This window comes from Ceratosolen solmsi, unplaced genomic scaffold (assembly GCF_000503995.2).
Source record: "Ceratosolen solmsi marchali unplaced genomic scaffold, CerSol_1.0 scaffold30, whole genome shotgun sequence".
Taxonomy (NCBI): domain Eukaryota; kingdom Metazoa; phylum Arthropoda; class Insecta; order Hymenoptera; family Agaonidae; genus Ceratosolen; species Ceratosolen solmsi.
Window position 1 is genome coordinate 750,293 of NW_011948421.1, and position 14,757 is coordinate 765,049.

The following is a 14,757-nucleotide window of genomic DNA, read 5'->3' on the forward strand; positions in this document are numbered from 1 at the left end:
AAAAAAAAAAAAAAAAAAATAAAAAATAAAAAATAAAAAAAAAAAATAGAAAAAAAATTAAATTAAAAAGTACTCAAAACCCGGCGCGTTTTCAAATTATTGCTATTGTGCTTCGGCATAAGCTCACAACATTGTTAAAGAAATTGCATTTTACCGCCAGACGAGGTTATGCTCGTTATCGTTATATAAACTATATTAAAGAAAAAAAAAAAAAAAAAAAAAAAAAAAAAAATAAAAAAAAAAAAAAAAAAAAAAAAAAACAATAAACTTTCGTTAAATTTTATGCTAAAGCACGCGCCATTGAATCAACTCGTAATAATTATTATTATTAATAACGGTGTGAAAATTAGCATCTTCACCTGCGCGGTGTTTGCGAAAGCAGCTTCACAAGGTCTTGAAAATAGTTAACCGCATACAGAACGATTGGCTCGGAAGAATTTACAGGTCGAGCCAGGATTATTGATAAATAACGTTGCCAATCGATTTGCGGTATCGTTCGATATAATTTATCCAGAGTCACTCGCTTGTACAAGTCCGATATATTGCGCCTCTCGTCGGGGGATATCGTGATCTTTTGAAAAGACAATAATGATATTTTCTTTACTTTAAATTAATAAATTGACGTTACAAGTATCCATAGCAAGATGCGCGATTACAAATAGTGAACTAATAACTAATAATAAGATCATTAAATACTCTAAATTGCCATTCGGTAATTAATACTTGTAAACATCATCAGGTAGTCGTTCCATATGGACTATTGACGTTTTATGAGGAACAATCAATAGTTAAATATCATTACTGTCGAATTTTAAACAACTGGTAAAGCTAATTTTTATAAATTCGGCATGATAAATTATGTAAAATACTTGATTACCAATGAGATTTATTAGAATAGATATACCTGTTTTATATATATATATATATATATATATATATATATATATATATATATATAAAACACAAAGTTGTGCAATATAAGTGACATTAAAGACATATATTCGATAAAGAATAATAATTACAATTATAATTGTTAGATTATATAAGTACACGATTAAAAAAAAAAAAAAAAAAAAAAAAAAAATTTTAGCCTACCAACGACTAATAATTAATGTGATCATTATTATGGGATATTTGTAAGATATAGATATGATAAATATAAGTTTGATGCTTTGATTTTGATTGTTTTGCATGAAGAATGTACGTTACGTTTGCAAGTTGTATTTCAAATTGAATAAGTTCTTCGGCTTGAGTGCTTGCGGTTTTGACCGATGCCCCGAGCAGAGTTGCGACAGAGATCAAATAATTCTTATAGGCCGTTAAGTAAATTGCGTTCGAAGGATGAAGAAAATAATCTTTTGTTGGCAAGCCGAGTGTCGTTTGATCCAACTGAAAATTATTTAATTGTTTTCGTTGAGCTCGCCTAATCGCGCTATTTTATAATGATTCATGATGAATCGTAATTACAAATCACGGTTAAACGAGAAAAACAAAAATCTTTAAAAGCACAAAATATATTTCTATCATATAATTCCGGGATTTCTTAGTTTTCATACTAATTGGTTGTAGTTTATTGTAATGCGCAATTTATGTGCAATTAAAAATGTATATACACATTTTCATTAAGTGAAAAATAAAATAAATTCAAATAACATTGTCGTCCAGTGGCATAAGCATTAAAATAGTTTGAAAAATCAATTTATTCCGAATTATTTTCAATTATTTTATCGTATAAATATTATTCGATAAATATTTTCAGATCGTAATTGTTTGTTTTGTTTTGTTTTTATTTATTTATTTATTTATTTATTTATTTTTTTTTAATTTTTTTTTTCAATAGATAGTGACAAACTTGTATGATATATTGGTCGCTCTTTTTGATGTCCGGCCCGACCCATTCCGAAATCAAAATGTCATTGTTGTAAAGTCTTAGCTGGGCAACGACTAGCAGCCAGTCAAATTTATTAGGATCCCAGTCTGGTCGCAAAATTGGCCAACCACCTAGCTTGTCCAAGAACTCCAGGAGCGGCTTCCCCATTCGTTGCTCCAAGATCTCTAGCCCGCATCAATACTCTCAATTATTATTTACAAAGCTTAATAAATAAGTTAATCAATGAAAAGTCATAAATTATTTCCGTTTCACTAGTTTAATTTAAATGAATAGAGCCGAACAAATTCATTCGCTGTATAATAATAATAATAAAAATTACTATCACTATTCTTCATCATCATCATCATCATCATTATCATCTTATTATTATTATTATTATTATTATTATCTTCGTCGATCAAAAATATTGGGGTTTGAATATATCGTTAGATTTTTTTTTTTTTTTTTTTTTTTTTTTTTCATCGAAACGACTCATTAGAACTATTAACAATTCGTGTATAGAGTAATACATAGAAATTAATATATATAACTTAGAAAGATAGTTATTGTGCATATGAAAAGTTGAGTGAAATAACACGATTTGTCCACTTCATCACACTTCATCAACGACGTTTAGCAATTCTTTACGTCTATCGGTGATAAATAAATATGCGATCAATAAGCCTCGCGATATAAAATTATAAATTTATTTGAATTTGATGGATATTTTTGTGTTTTGTCAACGTTCTTTATACTTATACACTACGACACACTCACCGTAATTCATGCAGCTGCGAAATAAATTCTTAGCCTTTGCAATGGCGCTACCCTCGTAGGACTCGGAGCTCTTTCCCACGGGATTCTCGAGTAGTTGTTTCAGAACGACATTGAGGGACTCCCTTAAAGTCTCGAAAGTGTCAAAACCAGCCTTGTCGTCCGGAATAGGATTATAATGTTCCCAGTTGCCGCAAGCATATTGGTAAAAGTCTTGGCAGGGATCAGCCGCCTTATCCATGTACTTCAGCATCATTTGCGCTGAAAGAATTATTGAACAAATGCTTATCCCGTTCCCCGATCCCAAAGTTCAATTATTTTCAAGATTTGTCATCTTGCGATTGAACGAGGATTTTTTAATTTATAAAAAAAATGCTAATGCACTGGATAATTATTATATTACTCATTCTCATCGATGTGCAATTTAATTATTAACATTTCAACGAACTCCAACACTTTTAAATGCGACATATTTAAATGAGAAATTATTAGTATTTAAATCAAATTCGATGTAATTTAATGCGATATGTGCAGTGAATGTATAAAAGACGTAATTCCTACCTTGCGCTTTTCGAATAAAGTCTTTGCTCCAGTCACCTTTCCAAAAAGTACGAAAGCCTAAGAATTCCGCAGCCTCCTCGCTATGAAACTAATAACCAACTATTAATTTATCTCATAATTAATATAAATTACCAAATGCAATATTTATAAAGAAAATTAAAATAAAAAAAAAAAAAAAACATGTTTTATCGATAATTGTAATGTCTATTCTTATGACAAGAAATAAATAGATATTTAATATCTTATTGTAAATAGCTGTCAACTATTAACCTCCGAGTTTATTAACCTCTGCATCCGATCTTCCGAGCTTAATAAGCATCCGAGTTTATTAACCTCTGATTATAATCTATTACGGTGTCAAACAAATTCAATTGTATTATCATTGCGAATTAATGAGAATTCTTATTTGATTTTCAAACCAATGCAATTATCGATTGAGACAATAATATTCCTAAAAAATCTTAACAATTATTTTTACAATATTACCCAAGCTATAAGTAATCAATTAAGAAGTACCTTTCACGACAATACAATTAATAATTTTCAGAATATAAAGAATGCCGCTGAAAAATAGGCCACTTTACCAAGGAATCATCGAGGTTTTTTGTTATACGCCAGCGCGAACCAACGTCATCCTCGAGACTCGCGGACGATCTCTCCCCCGCCGTTTCTTCTTCTGCTTTTTCTTCTTCTTCTTCTTCTTCTTCTTTATCCACCACCTCCTCCTCCTCCTCCTCCTCCTCCTCCTCCTCCTCCTCCTCCTCCTCCTCCTCCTCCTCCTCCTCCTCCTCCTCCTCCTCCTCCTCCTCCTCCTCCTCCTCCTCCTCCTCCTCCTCCTCCTCCTCCTCCTCCTCCTCCTCCTCCTCCTCCTCCTCCTCCTCCTCCTCCTCCTCCTCCTCCTCCTCCTCCTCCTCCTCCTCCTCCTCCTCCTCCTCCTCCTCCTCCTCCTCCTCCTCCTCCTCCTCCTCCTCCTCCTCCTCCTCCTCCTCCTCCTCCTCCTCCTCCTCCTCCTCCTCCTCCTCCTCCTCCTCCTCCTCCTCCTCCTCCTCCTCCTCCTCCTCCTCCTCCTCCTCCTCCTCCTCCTCCTCCTCCTCCTCCTCCTCCTCCTCCTCCTCCTCCTCCTCCTCCTCCTCCTCCTCCTCCTCCTCCTCCTCCTCCTCCTCCTCCTCCTCCTCCTCCTCCTCCTCCTCCTCCTCCTCCTCCTCCTCCTCCTCCTCCTCCTCCTCCTCCTCCTCCTCCTCCTCCTCCTCATCTTTTACTTCTTCTGCTTCAGCCACGTCCTCCTTCTCTTCCTCTTCCTTCTCTGTGCTCTTATCCTCGCTCTCCCTGGAGCTCGACTCGCCTCGACTATCGTAGTCCTTCCCGTCGGCCGAGCCCCCGTCGGCCCGCGGTCCCTTCCTGGTGACCGCTTCGGCGCCGACCGACCTCCTGCCTCTCCTACCTCGAACCTTCGTTCCCGGCCTGCAATCTCACCGCTCCGCTCATAAACGGCTAAAATCACGGGGCTAAATATCATCGCGCGACCACCCCGTCAACGTACTATCCTTATCGAGCATCGACTTGAGCTTTTAAAGCTCCCAGTTACCGCGAAAAGTTCTAGTACAAATACGTCGTTCTACAGTCTGGTAACAAAATTAACTTTGACTCCTAGCGAACATTTCGGATTTCGTAAATTTCTTCGTATTCGACTTTTCAGATCGTGTATTGTTGCATAATTAAGATTTCGAATATTATGTACTTTCAAGAGCTTTATTTAAAATAATTCGAGAGAATTATAAGCGAGAATTTGATCGATCGATGATTTAATGATTATGAAAATTAGTAGCTTCTCCACCTCTTACAAACGTATTGTCTACATAGAGAATCAATTAACCCGTAAGCTACTGTTCCTAGATTTTTTAATTATTTAAATATATATATATATATATATATAGTGCATAATCATTTACTTCTTTACTTATTAACTTTTTTTTTTTTTTTACATTATTATGAATATCTTTAATCGCCTGTGTAACGAAAGCAAACGAATTGAGTTTAAAGATACGTAATACGATTATGCAAAGTGTACTATAATAATCGTTTAGGTGCAGAAAAAGTTGTTCCTTTCATAATATACTTTAGACAATTTTAACACAGTTATTTATAAAATAAAAATTTATCGTCTTGATGGTGATCAAATTACTCACTAACATCGGAGTTTATCAATTCCTCGTCATTTCAATGCGTCTGTTAATTTTAATGAATAATGTCGATTATCTCAAGTCCGAGTTGAAAATAGCAGTTGAATGACAAGACGATTATGCGACTTTTATTTCTGATTCGTGAGCATAGACCTTGAGAAGGTGCAACCGTCGCTTAACAAATACAAAAAAAAAAAAATAAACTCGAACTCCTGTTGTAGCGACCGTATGAAATATTTAGCCCGAGAGAAAAAGTTGATACGTCCTCCTCAGAATATTATTAATTCCAAAGCGTATGTCGGTACATCCTCGAGGAGCTGTTTGTTTCCCTGGGCCCTCGAGGTGCTCTTTATAATTCTCAGTTCAACAAGTCAGACGCACTCTTGATCCTTCATACACCCTCGCGATGTTTGCGCTCGTTCGACTTCATACATAGCTGCGCGGTAAAACAAAAACAAACAAAACAAACAAACAGAAAAAAACAAAAACAAAAAAAAAAACAAAAAACAAAAAACAATAAACAAAAAAAGAAGAAAGAAAGAAAAAAGAAAAGAGAAAATGATGAGAGATAATGGTTCACCGAGACTATAATCATAAAATATATTGGTGTTTTCATACGCTACATCTAGAAAATATTATTCGAGCTTTTCTTTTTAGTAGTTAAGATAACGTAGCGCCGTTAACGGGTCAAGGAAATTTAATTAAGAAATAAAAATATTTTGAAGAAACTAGCACGAAGAGCTTCGAACGAATAGGATTTCCATTGGTACTATTAATATATGTCGATACACCCATATTAACGATATACCAATACTGCTTAAATAATTTCGAGATTATAGCGCATCTTTATATTTTACTATCAGCTTATTAATTCCTGAAAAGTAATCATAATCTCGCGATTATAGTAATTACGAAAGTTAGGAGCATTTGAATATAAATAGCATATGAAAGATCAACGTAATGATAATATATTGATTCTTTTCAATTTTGTTAAATGATCTGTTAAAAGTTTATTAAAAACTTCACATAATAACGAGTATTTTAAGTTATAAATATTTACGTCGCCTTTTATTTTCTACGAAAAACCGATTAAATATTAATTTTTTCAACAAAATTTAGTTACAAGAAATAGCAGTAATCTTAGTTTATTAATTAAAAACAAATATAAACAAAAACAAAAAGAACAACCAATACAGATATATCTGCAGTTAATAAATATTAAATATTAAAATACATTAATAAAAATAAATTATTTTAAAGTATTTTAGTGTAAAATCGCGATAGAAGATTATAATTTAATAAAAATAAACGTTCTTTTGTTTTTTTTTGTTTTGTTTTTTTTTTTTTTTATTTACTACTCTTTCTGTCAAATTTTATAAATCTCCTTAATCATTATTTCGATTAAAACGTGTAAATCAATAATCCGCTAATTTTTTTTTATCTTATATCGAGTATTTTGTCATAATGAAATTTCAAGAGGCTCAATTCGTTCAGTGTAAGCAATATCTTTGTGAAAGCGTATCAGTGAAATCGCATCGAAAAATGCTTTTAATATTGAAAATATATTCAACATTCCCCATAACGCAGATATTAAATTAAAAAAAAAAAAAAAAAAAAAATCCAGCTGACCTTCATCGTTAATCGATAACAAATTTTAATTAATTAATATACGAGAATTCGTACACAATTGCGAGCTATTATTTTGCAAATGTACGAATACTAAGTAAATTAAAAGGATTGCTTAATGAATTTTTAATAAATTTTAATTTAATTTAATTGCTTAAATGCTTATAAAGAAAAATACTTTCCAATCACTTTTAAGTGTACGGGTTTGAAATTTATCTTTAATTAATTAATTTTTGCCATCAATTCCAAATGAAATGAATTTAATTCAAAATACGAAATACCCTTCATTCAATCTTGTAATCAGTTATTTCGCATATCCGCTGCTAACGTCTCGTCTCCCCCCCCCCCCCCACCACACCCTATCAGTGTCCCAATCGATTAGCAAGTGAGATGCGTTTACGTTATGGTAATTCAAAGCGAGCTTGTTACGTGCATTCAACGCTACCTCAAAGCAACGCACACTGGCATCAGAAAATTATTTATCTATGAAATATCGTGCCCGACTGGGATGGATGGCCACTACTTACTCACTCATAGGGGCGTAATCGTAATAAGCGAGCGGCGGTACAAGGACATTCAATCGATACAATGAAAGCGGACGAAGAGAAGAAAGCTTCTGCCAAGATGTAATAAACGGCTAAACGGACGCAGACCTTAAAAATTCACGCCCCTATGTCCGCGCAGGGTGCGGAACTCTCCACCTCCTGGCGCATAATCGGGGCTTCCAAGTTCCGCGCCCCTTTACTCTTTGACAAACTTTACTTGCAGTTCCTGAAGCGGCTCGTCGTCCGCAACTCTCCACCGTCTCCTCGTCGACGCCGCAGCTCCGCTCCGTCGAGTCTCGCCCTGCGTACCACAAAGGATAATTATAAGGACGCGAAATCGGCGAAATCGCGTAGTCGTACATTATTACCTTATTACATTATTACATTATTAAATAAATACATACAAGTACATACATGTACTAATACGTAGTCGACGCTCGTCTTTCTGCACAAATGCAGCAAATTTTGCCAATAGTCGTTAAACTAAATCAATCGCAAACCTTCCGTATATTCCGTATATAAACGTAAGAATTACATTCAACTCCCTCGTATCCTCCTTAGATTATATCTCACAACTACTAGTGATTATTGAAAAATGTCGAGTGTTGGGTATTTCTATAAACGAATACTTATGAAAAACATTGAGATTTTAACGCACTTGTCGCTCCTTTCATTCTAACAATCATAATTTGCCGTTGAACCGTTTAAGCCGATGAACTTTCATTCAATCGTTTCGTTATATAATATGCAAATGGAACTTTAAATCCTAGAAATGAATGATCGCATGGCTCTAGGATAAAAATGAGTCTTTTTAAATAAATTGATAAGGTTAGGATGTGGCATCGTACCTGCTCCGCGTTCCTTCTATGGCGCCGAAGATTTTGAGTTCCGATCGAGGATTCGGCAGACCCGAAGCTCGTTTCCACGTCTGGATGTAAAATTATTCTCTTGCCTCCCTCGGACTGTTCGATATCATTCGATATTGGGACTGCAAAAAATCACGAATACTCTTTGGTATTTTTATTTATTTACAAGTTATTTAATATATTTATAATTTACATTGTCTAGGAAATATGCATACGAAGGAGATAATGTCTATACGTACATTTAAGCGAATAAGTTTTCAATAGAGAAAAAAAAAGAAAGGAAGAAAAAGAAACCATTAAACAAAAAAAAAAAAAAACAAAAAAAAAAATCAAATCAAACGTTTTACCTCTGTTATAAGATTGAAAGATATTTATTATTAAATGCTATTCGCGTTAAAAATGTTCAAGGATTAATCGAACGAAAATAAAATCAATAAATATGCAGCTTTAATCTTCATATTTTTAAATATCTTTTTTGATGGAATATATATATATATATATATATATACACATTTGAATAATTTACATTCTTGTTCAATAGGGCAACGAGCAATTTTATCTCAAAAATATAATCGGTAAAGATAAGTGATTTAATGGTATTAATGGCGAAATGAAGTAAAATGTATAAAATAAGTTACTGGAGTCGAGTAAAGCAAAGACGTCGGTCAAACGCATTAGCCTTTAAATCGCCAATTTCAAAGCCAAAGTTTTCAATTGATATCTAATTAGCTAAATCTGCAAATATAAATTTAAATATTCCATTCAAAATCCATTCGTTAGATTCTGCTTAAATGTTATCTTATTAAATAATCGTAGTATTTATAGAAATTAAAAATTCAAGCGCATGATGGAAAGGAATGCTAACCGGTCGATACCAAGGAGGATAAACATATCGAGATAAGCTCGACTAGTTCAAGCTACGCATTGAATAACAATTGAAAAGAAAAAAAAAACAAAACCAAACAAAAGCAAGAGCATCCGAATCCAACTGGATGCACTGGATGCAGCGGTTCTCACAAGTGTAATACTGCGCCTGATGCTCGAGGAGATTTGAAGACGCAGGACCGCCGTCGCCTTGGCCCGGTCGCATCGATAATTTGCCAATGACAGTGGACTTGGACAGGGCTATGATGACGATCGCCACCGGAAGAATAACGGCCGGGATGATTAGCATGAGCCGTATCCGCGTGCGCCAAGCGTCATTCCCACCCATGCACCATCTGCAGAATTTTAGCGAACTTTAGAGGCAAAAGCGAACGAAGCCGCTCCTGAGCGTGTCTCCGACGATTACAATAATCTAATACATATTATTACAATGCCAGCACTAACGGCATATATCATATATTAACGGCTTACACTTATCATAGGACACTCGACGGCGATATTATAAGGAAGCCGAGTACAGCGTACACTTGGTCGACGAGTGGTAGCGCGCTCGCTTGACTTTAAAAATCCGTACCTCGGGTTCCCTATGAGACGAGAGCATTGCGAGAGCATTGCGAGAGCATTGCGATTGTAAATAAGAGGAATACGTACTTGAGCCTGCCCGTGTCCTTGTTGATGGCGAGCCTGCAGGAGGGGCAGATTCCCCCTTGGCACTCGTCGTCGCTTATCTGGCTGATGTTCTCCCCGCTGATGCCATACTGGATTTTAGGACTCGCCATTTGGTTCGGCTCCAACGTATTATTAACCGCCCCAATTCTCCGCTGACAAACGTGACGTTAGCTCAGAATTTTATTCGCTTCGCCAATATCTGATTATCAAATGCGCACATCTTAATATGGCCGTTAGTCATAGGATGCCGCGACGACGCACGCGTATTCTACGCTGCTTATAACGATCATCCGATTTTCATTCGTAATTTGGGTTCTCAGTCCATTTGTATTCGTCCAAGGCACACACTTTATGCGGATGAATATATTGGCTGGATATATTGTTGGATTGTCGGTTCGATTGTCAGTTCGATTGTCACGATGAAAGTCATTTTCATTAGTTAGTTAAGTTAGAAATGCAAGCCGATATGCAAGCCGAAATGCATGTCGGCTTCTATCATATCGACAATTATTTACGATCGATTTATATTATGGATTTTTATTGGCATTAGTCAGTAAAATCCTAATTGAATAAAATATTTTTTTAAATAATGACTATAATGACAAAATAATATTCACGTTTTCGAGCTCATATGATATAATGATAATTATATTATTATTGCTGCACCTCAATCCTTACTCAGTGCCCTTCGTCTACGCTATCTGTCTTTTAACTCTATTAGCACCGTTAAAATACTTATCAATTAATATCGAGTCATTTTTCTTTTAATTGAGTACTATTATAATTCGTTCATTATACTTTTTTTATACTATCTCGATTTACTTTAAGGAATTTTTAAATTACTTTTTAAGGTAATTTCATTCAAATATTATTTAAGATTCTAAAATTAGTTCAAATTACAATAGATATTGTGTATTTTGGTAATCATTAAAAGCCGTGACTGAGCTTATAAATTGTAATTTATACCAGGGAATAACATTTTAGTAAATATTTACATTTAATTTACGGATGGATACCAACAATATGGATAAATAACAATGGCCACTTATTAATAAGATATTAATCGTCCAAAGCTTCATAAAATATTCCATATGATTAACTAAAAATTAGAAGGTAACGCAAGTTTCTCAACCAATAAAATTTGTGCACCAAATGTAAGGAAACGCTGGTAACAAAATGAGATTAAAAGTGGCGATTAAATTATGCTTATAGCCCAATCTAATATTTATTTAATTATTGTTTGACTATAAAATTCCGACAATAAAAATTCTATATATTCACAAATTTAAAATTATCGAATTCATTAATATATCGACTGATCAACAATTATAATGAACTTTATATGGAGATTTATAATTACGTTATTGCAACATTATTACTCTCGATAAACAATGACGTGTAGCATAATTACGTTAAACGTGTCATATCATTAAATAAATATAAATCATATCATACATGTAAATACATATTTTTATCTAAGATGTATTATTGGAGCTTTTGTAGACGAAACGCGTGAATTTTTCCTATTTTTATGAACAAATAGTGAATTATATAAAACAATCATTGTATTAGATTATTAAGAAGTTATCTAGAACTTTAAATGAACAAATAATTATCATCCATTTTTTAATCTTCCGACACTGTTGTATTCTTCTGCAGCTAATCTGACTTCATTTATTAAAATAAAAGAGATCACTTTGAATAATTGTTCATTGTCAAAAATCAGTCCTACATTATATTATAATTACTTTTTTTTTTTTTTTTTTTTTTTTTTTTTTTTTTTCTTTTTTTTTTCTCGTAATGCTACACCGATTGGAGTGAATTTTTGCACTTGGAGTTTATTATTGACAGCTGATGTCACTTTACGTGCTTCACACCCAAGATATTTTTACAAACTTGCTCCTATACAAATTGTAATTGCAAGTATTTAAACACACTAGCGAATAAAGTTCTGAAATGTTACAGCAATTACTGAAAGCATTGAAAAAGCGAAAAGAGGGGGATAACCGATAAAAGTAACGTAAAATTAAATACGAAAATTTTTTATTTTTTTTTTTATCTTATTTATATTATTATATTATACAAGTGACAATGATATTATTAATATATAATAGTATATACGAACAAGACCCTATTATACAATTAAGTGTACTCGATTTATTTTAAAACAATAGAGCGAATAAATTACTTAGAACATTTCATGAACATGCGATATTTAAAGATTTATTTTAACTCTTTGGTGTTAAAATTAAATTAAATAATTTAATAAACTAATAGAAATCAATATTAGTATATTGCTGATATCGATAAGTAAAGCGAATGAAGTAACATTTCGTATAATTGGGAATTTTTATCGGTAATTATGCTATAAGTAATAATTCAACGTATGTGATAATACAACAAAAAAAAAAAAAAAAAAAAAAAAAAAAAACATTTTAAAAAAAAAAAAAAAAAAAAAAAAAAAAAACGAAAGAAAAGTAATTTTCAAAAATAAATTATAAAAGAATACGAATGAATACTAGTCAAGGTTTTTTTTTTTTTTTTTATCAATAGTTAATCTTAATGTTCTAGGCATAATGATCTGTGTATTGTAAAAAAAAAAAAATATAAAATAGATGTTAAAAGTATTTTAAGCATTTTTTAAAAGTAGAATTAGTTGAAAAACTACTTGGAATTTTTGGAAGTAAAATACTTTTTGGCTAATACAACATAGTTTATGAAATAGTTTACCTTTCAGTAAAATAATGGATTGGTCATACGATTCCCCATCTAAAGAAACGAATGAAGATTCATAAATTCACAAGTTTGGAGATTCATGGAGATTAATTGAGAAAATAAATCGTGCTATTAATTATATTTGTATATATATAAAAAAAAAAAAATATATATATATATATATATATACGATTGTATAATATAATTGTATTATAAATAAGGATATATCATGTAAATTATAATTATTATACTGTAAGGAGTTTTAAAGATCGTTGGTTACATCGGAGCGATCTGTCGACACTTCTTGTCGAATTTCTAATGGAAAGTAGAGATTTTTCATAAATATATTAATGACGAGAATGATACCTTTTTCATTAAAACCCAGAACGGCAACTGTACTTCGTATGCGAAAACAAGGGAAAATCTCCACTCGACGTTTGGTAGGCACACGTGACTGCGAATAAAAGCCCTTAAAACGAGAATAAATGAAAACGGCCACCTTTGTGACGATGGGAAAGTTTGAAATCGGAAGTTGTCACGCACTTGGGCGATCGAATTTTTACCTCGAGCTTGAACAGTCAAATGATAACTACGGTTGACGAAAGGTGAAAAGAGACAACCTCAATACGTCGTTATTGCATGCTGATCAGGGTAGATAAAGAGATAGATAAATGTATTATGTGAAATATATCTGAGAAAGGAAGATAGATAGATAGATAGATAGATAGATAGATAGATAGATAGATAGATAGACAGACAGATAATGACAGTGGCAGTGGTTGGTTGGGTGCGTGTGCGTACGCGAGAGAATGGAAGAGGGAAAGATGGGGAAAGAATGAACGCCGCGAGAGTCCCCGTCGGGACTGGCAGTTTCGCGTCGACTGCCATATCTAGGGCAGGTCTGAATGTCAATCTGGACGATTGGTATGAGAAGGGGCAGAAGGAGGGAGGAGAGCGACGGAAGGAGAAGCTGGACTGATCTGGCAATTAATCTATTGTAAGTGAGCGAACGGACTCTTTTACGCGGTGTAATTGTCATAACGATGCTTCGATGTACAGTGAGTAAGGGAGGGAGATGGAAAGGAAGAGGAATAAGGAGAGAGAGAGAGAGAGAGAGAGAGAGAGAGAGAGAGAGAGAGAGAGAGAGAGAGAGAGGGAGAAAACTGAGAAAGGGCGGAGGGGAGAGGAATACTTATACGATGAAGATTAGATTTACTTGTCAAGGACTTGCATGTTCTTTATCAAACCAAATATCACCATCAAACCATCAAACCAAATAATGCTGAATAGCAATTTGCTGAAAAACAGCTACTTACGATCATGTTTTCTTAATAATACACTCGTAAATTATTCAAAACAAAACAAAATAAAAAAAGTGTTAGTCCGTTACACGTTGACAGTAGATGGATTTAACGATGATACAGCTTTACTTGAGATTTATTATTCAATCGCTTCAAATTGCTCTCGCATTACATGAAAGGCTCATGAGTAATTAACGATTGATTTTATTAATTTTTTTAACAAGACGTAATAAGTACCTCGATTCAAATGGTTTTCATAAGTCAATTTCTTCGAAAAGTCTCGTAAGAACACTCATTCGACAATGTATTGAAAAAAAAAAGAGAAAAAAAAAGAAGAAAAAAATTTGCCGAAAAACCGGTATGCGCCCAAGTCCGAGTACCAGCAGTGGCTATATACTACAAAATGAACAAATTTCGGTCACGAACAAAGTCATTTGACCATTAGCATAAGAGCGATGGGGTGGATGGGTGGGTAGGGGAGTAGAAGGAGGAGGAGGAGGAAGAGGTGGAGGAGGGGAGATTGGAATGAAGCGGTACGTAGGTTGGCACGCGACCGTTCACGCAGCGATTTAGACGTTTAAGAGTGACGATCCTACAACGGCCCCGACGCGCGCTCCGTTACTTATCAATCGACCTTAATTAGAGGCAATTATCACCCCGCGGGCCCCGGAGCAGATGTAGCAGCGAGTCCGAGGGCTTTTATTAGCAGCTAACATTTCGTGTGCATTTACCTGAGACACGATGGTGCGAAGGTCAATATCTTCG

The 14,757-nt window shown here is 34.0% G+C and overlaps 1 protein-coding gene across 1 annotated transcript in view; it reads right to left on the reverse strand.

The window, feature by feature from the left end:
* Positions 1–10,110, reverse strand: part of LOC105361622 (endothelin-converting enzyme 1-like) — a 14,995-nt gene extending 4,885 nt beyond the window's left edge. Inside the window, exons 1-11 of the mRNA XM_011498874.1 lie at positions 9,959–10,110; positions 9,440–9,642; positions 8,405–8,544; positions 7,778–7,857; positions 4,465–4,666; positions 3,790–3,906; positions 3,206–3,293; positions 2,648–2,905; positions 1,853–2,055; positions 1,210–1,389; positions 360–571 (exon numbers count right to left, since the gene is read on the reverse strand). Coding sequence (XP_011497176.1) covers positions 360–571; positions 1,210–1,389; positions 1,853–2,055; positions 2,648–2,905; positions 3,206–3,293; positions 3,790–3,906; positions 4,465–4,666; positions 7,778–7,857; positions 8,405–8,544; positions 9,440–9,642; positions 9,959–10,086 — 1,811 coding nt within the window. The 5' untranslated portion in view covers positions 10,087–10,110. The remainder of the gene's footprint in view (positions 1–359; positions 572–1,209; positions 1,390–1,852; positions 2,056–2,647; positions 2,906–3,205; positions 3,294–3,789; positions 3,907–4,464; positions 4,667–7,777; positions 7,858–8,404; positions 8,545–9,439; positions 9,643–9,958) is intronic.
* Positions 10,111–14,757: the final 4,647 nt, after the last annotated feature.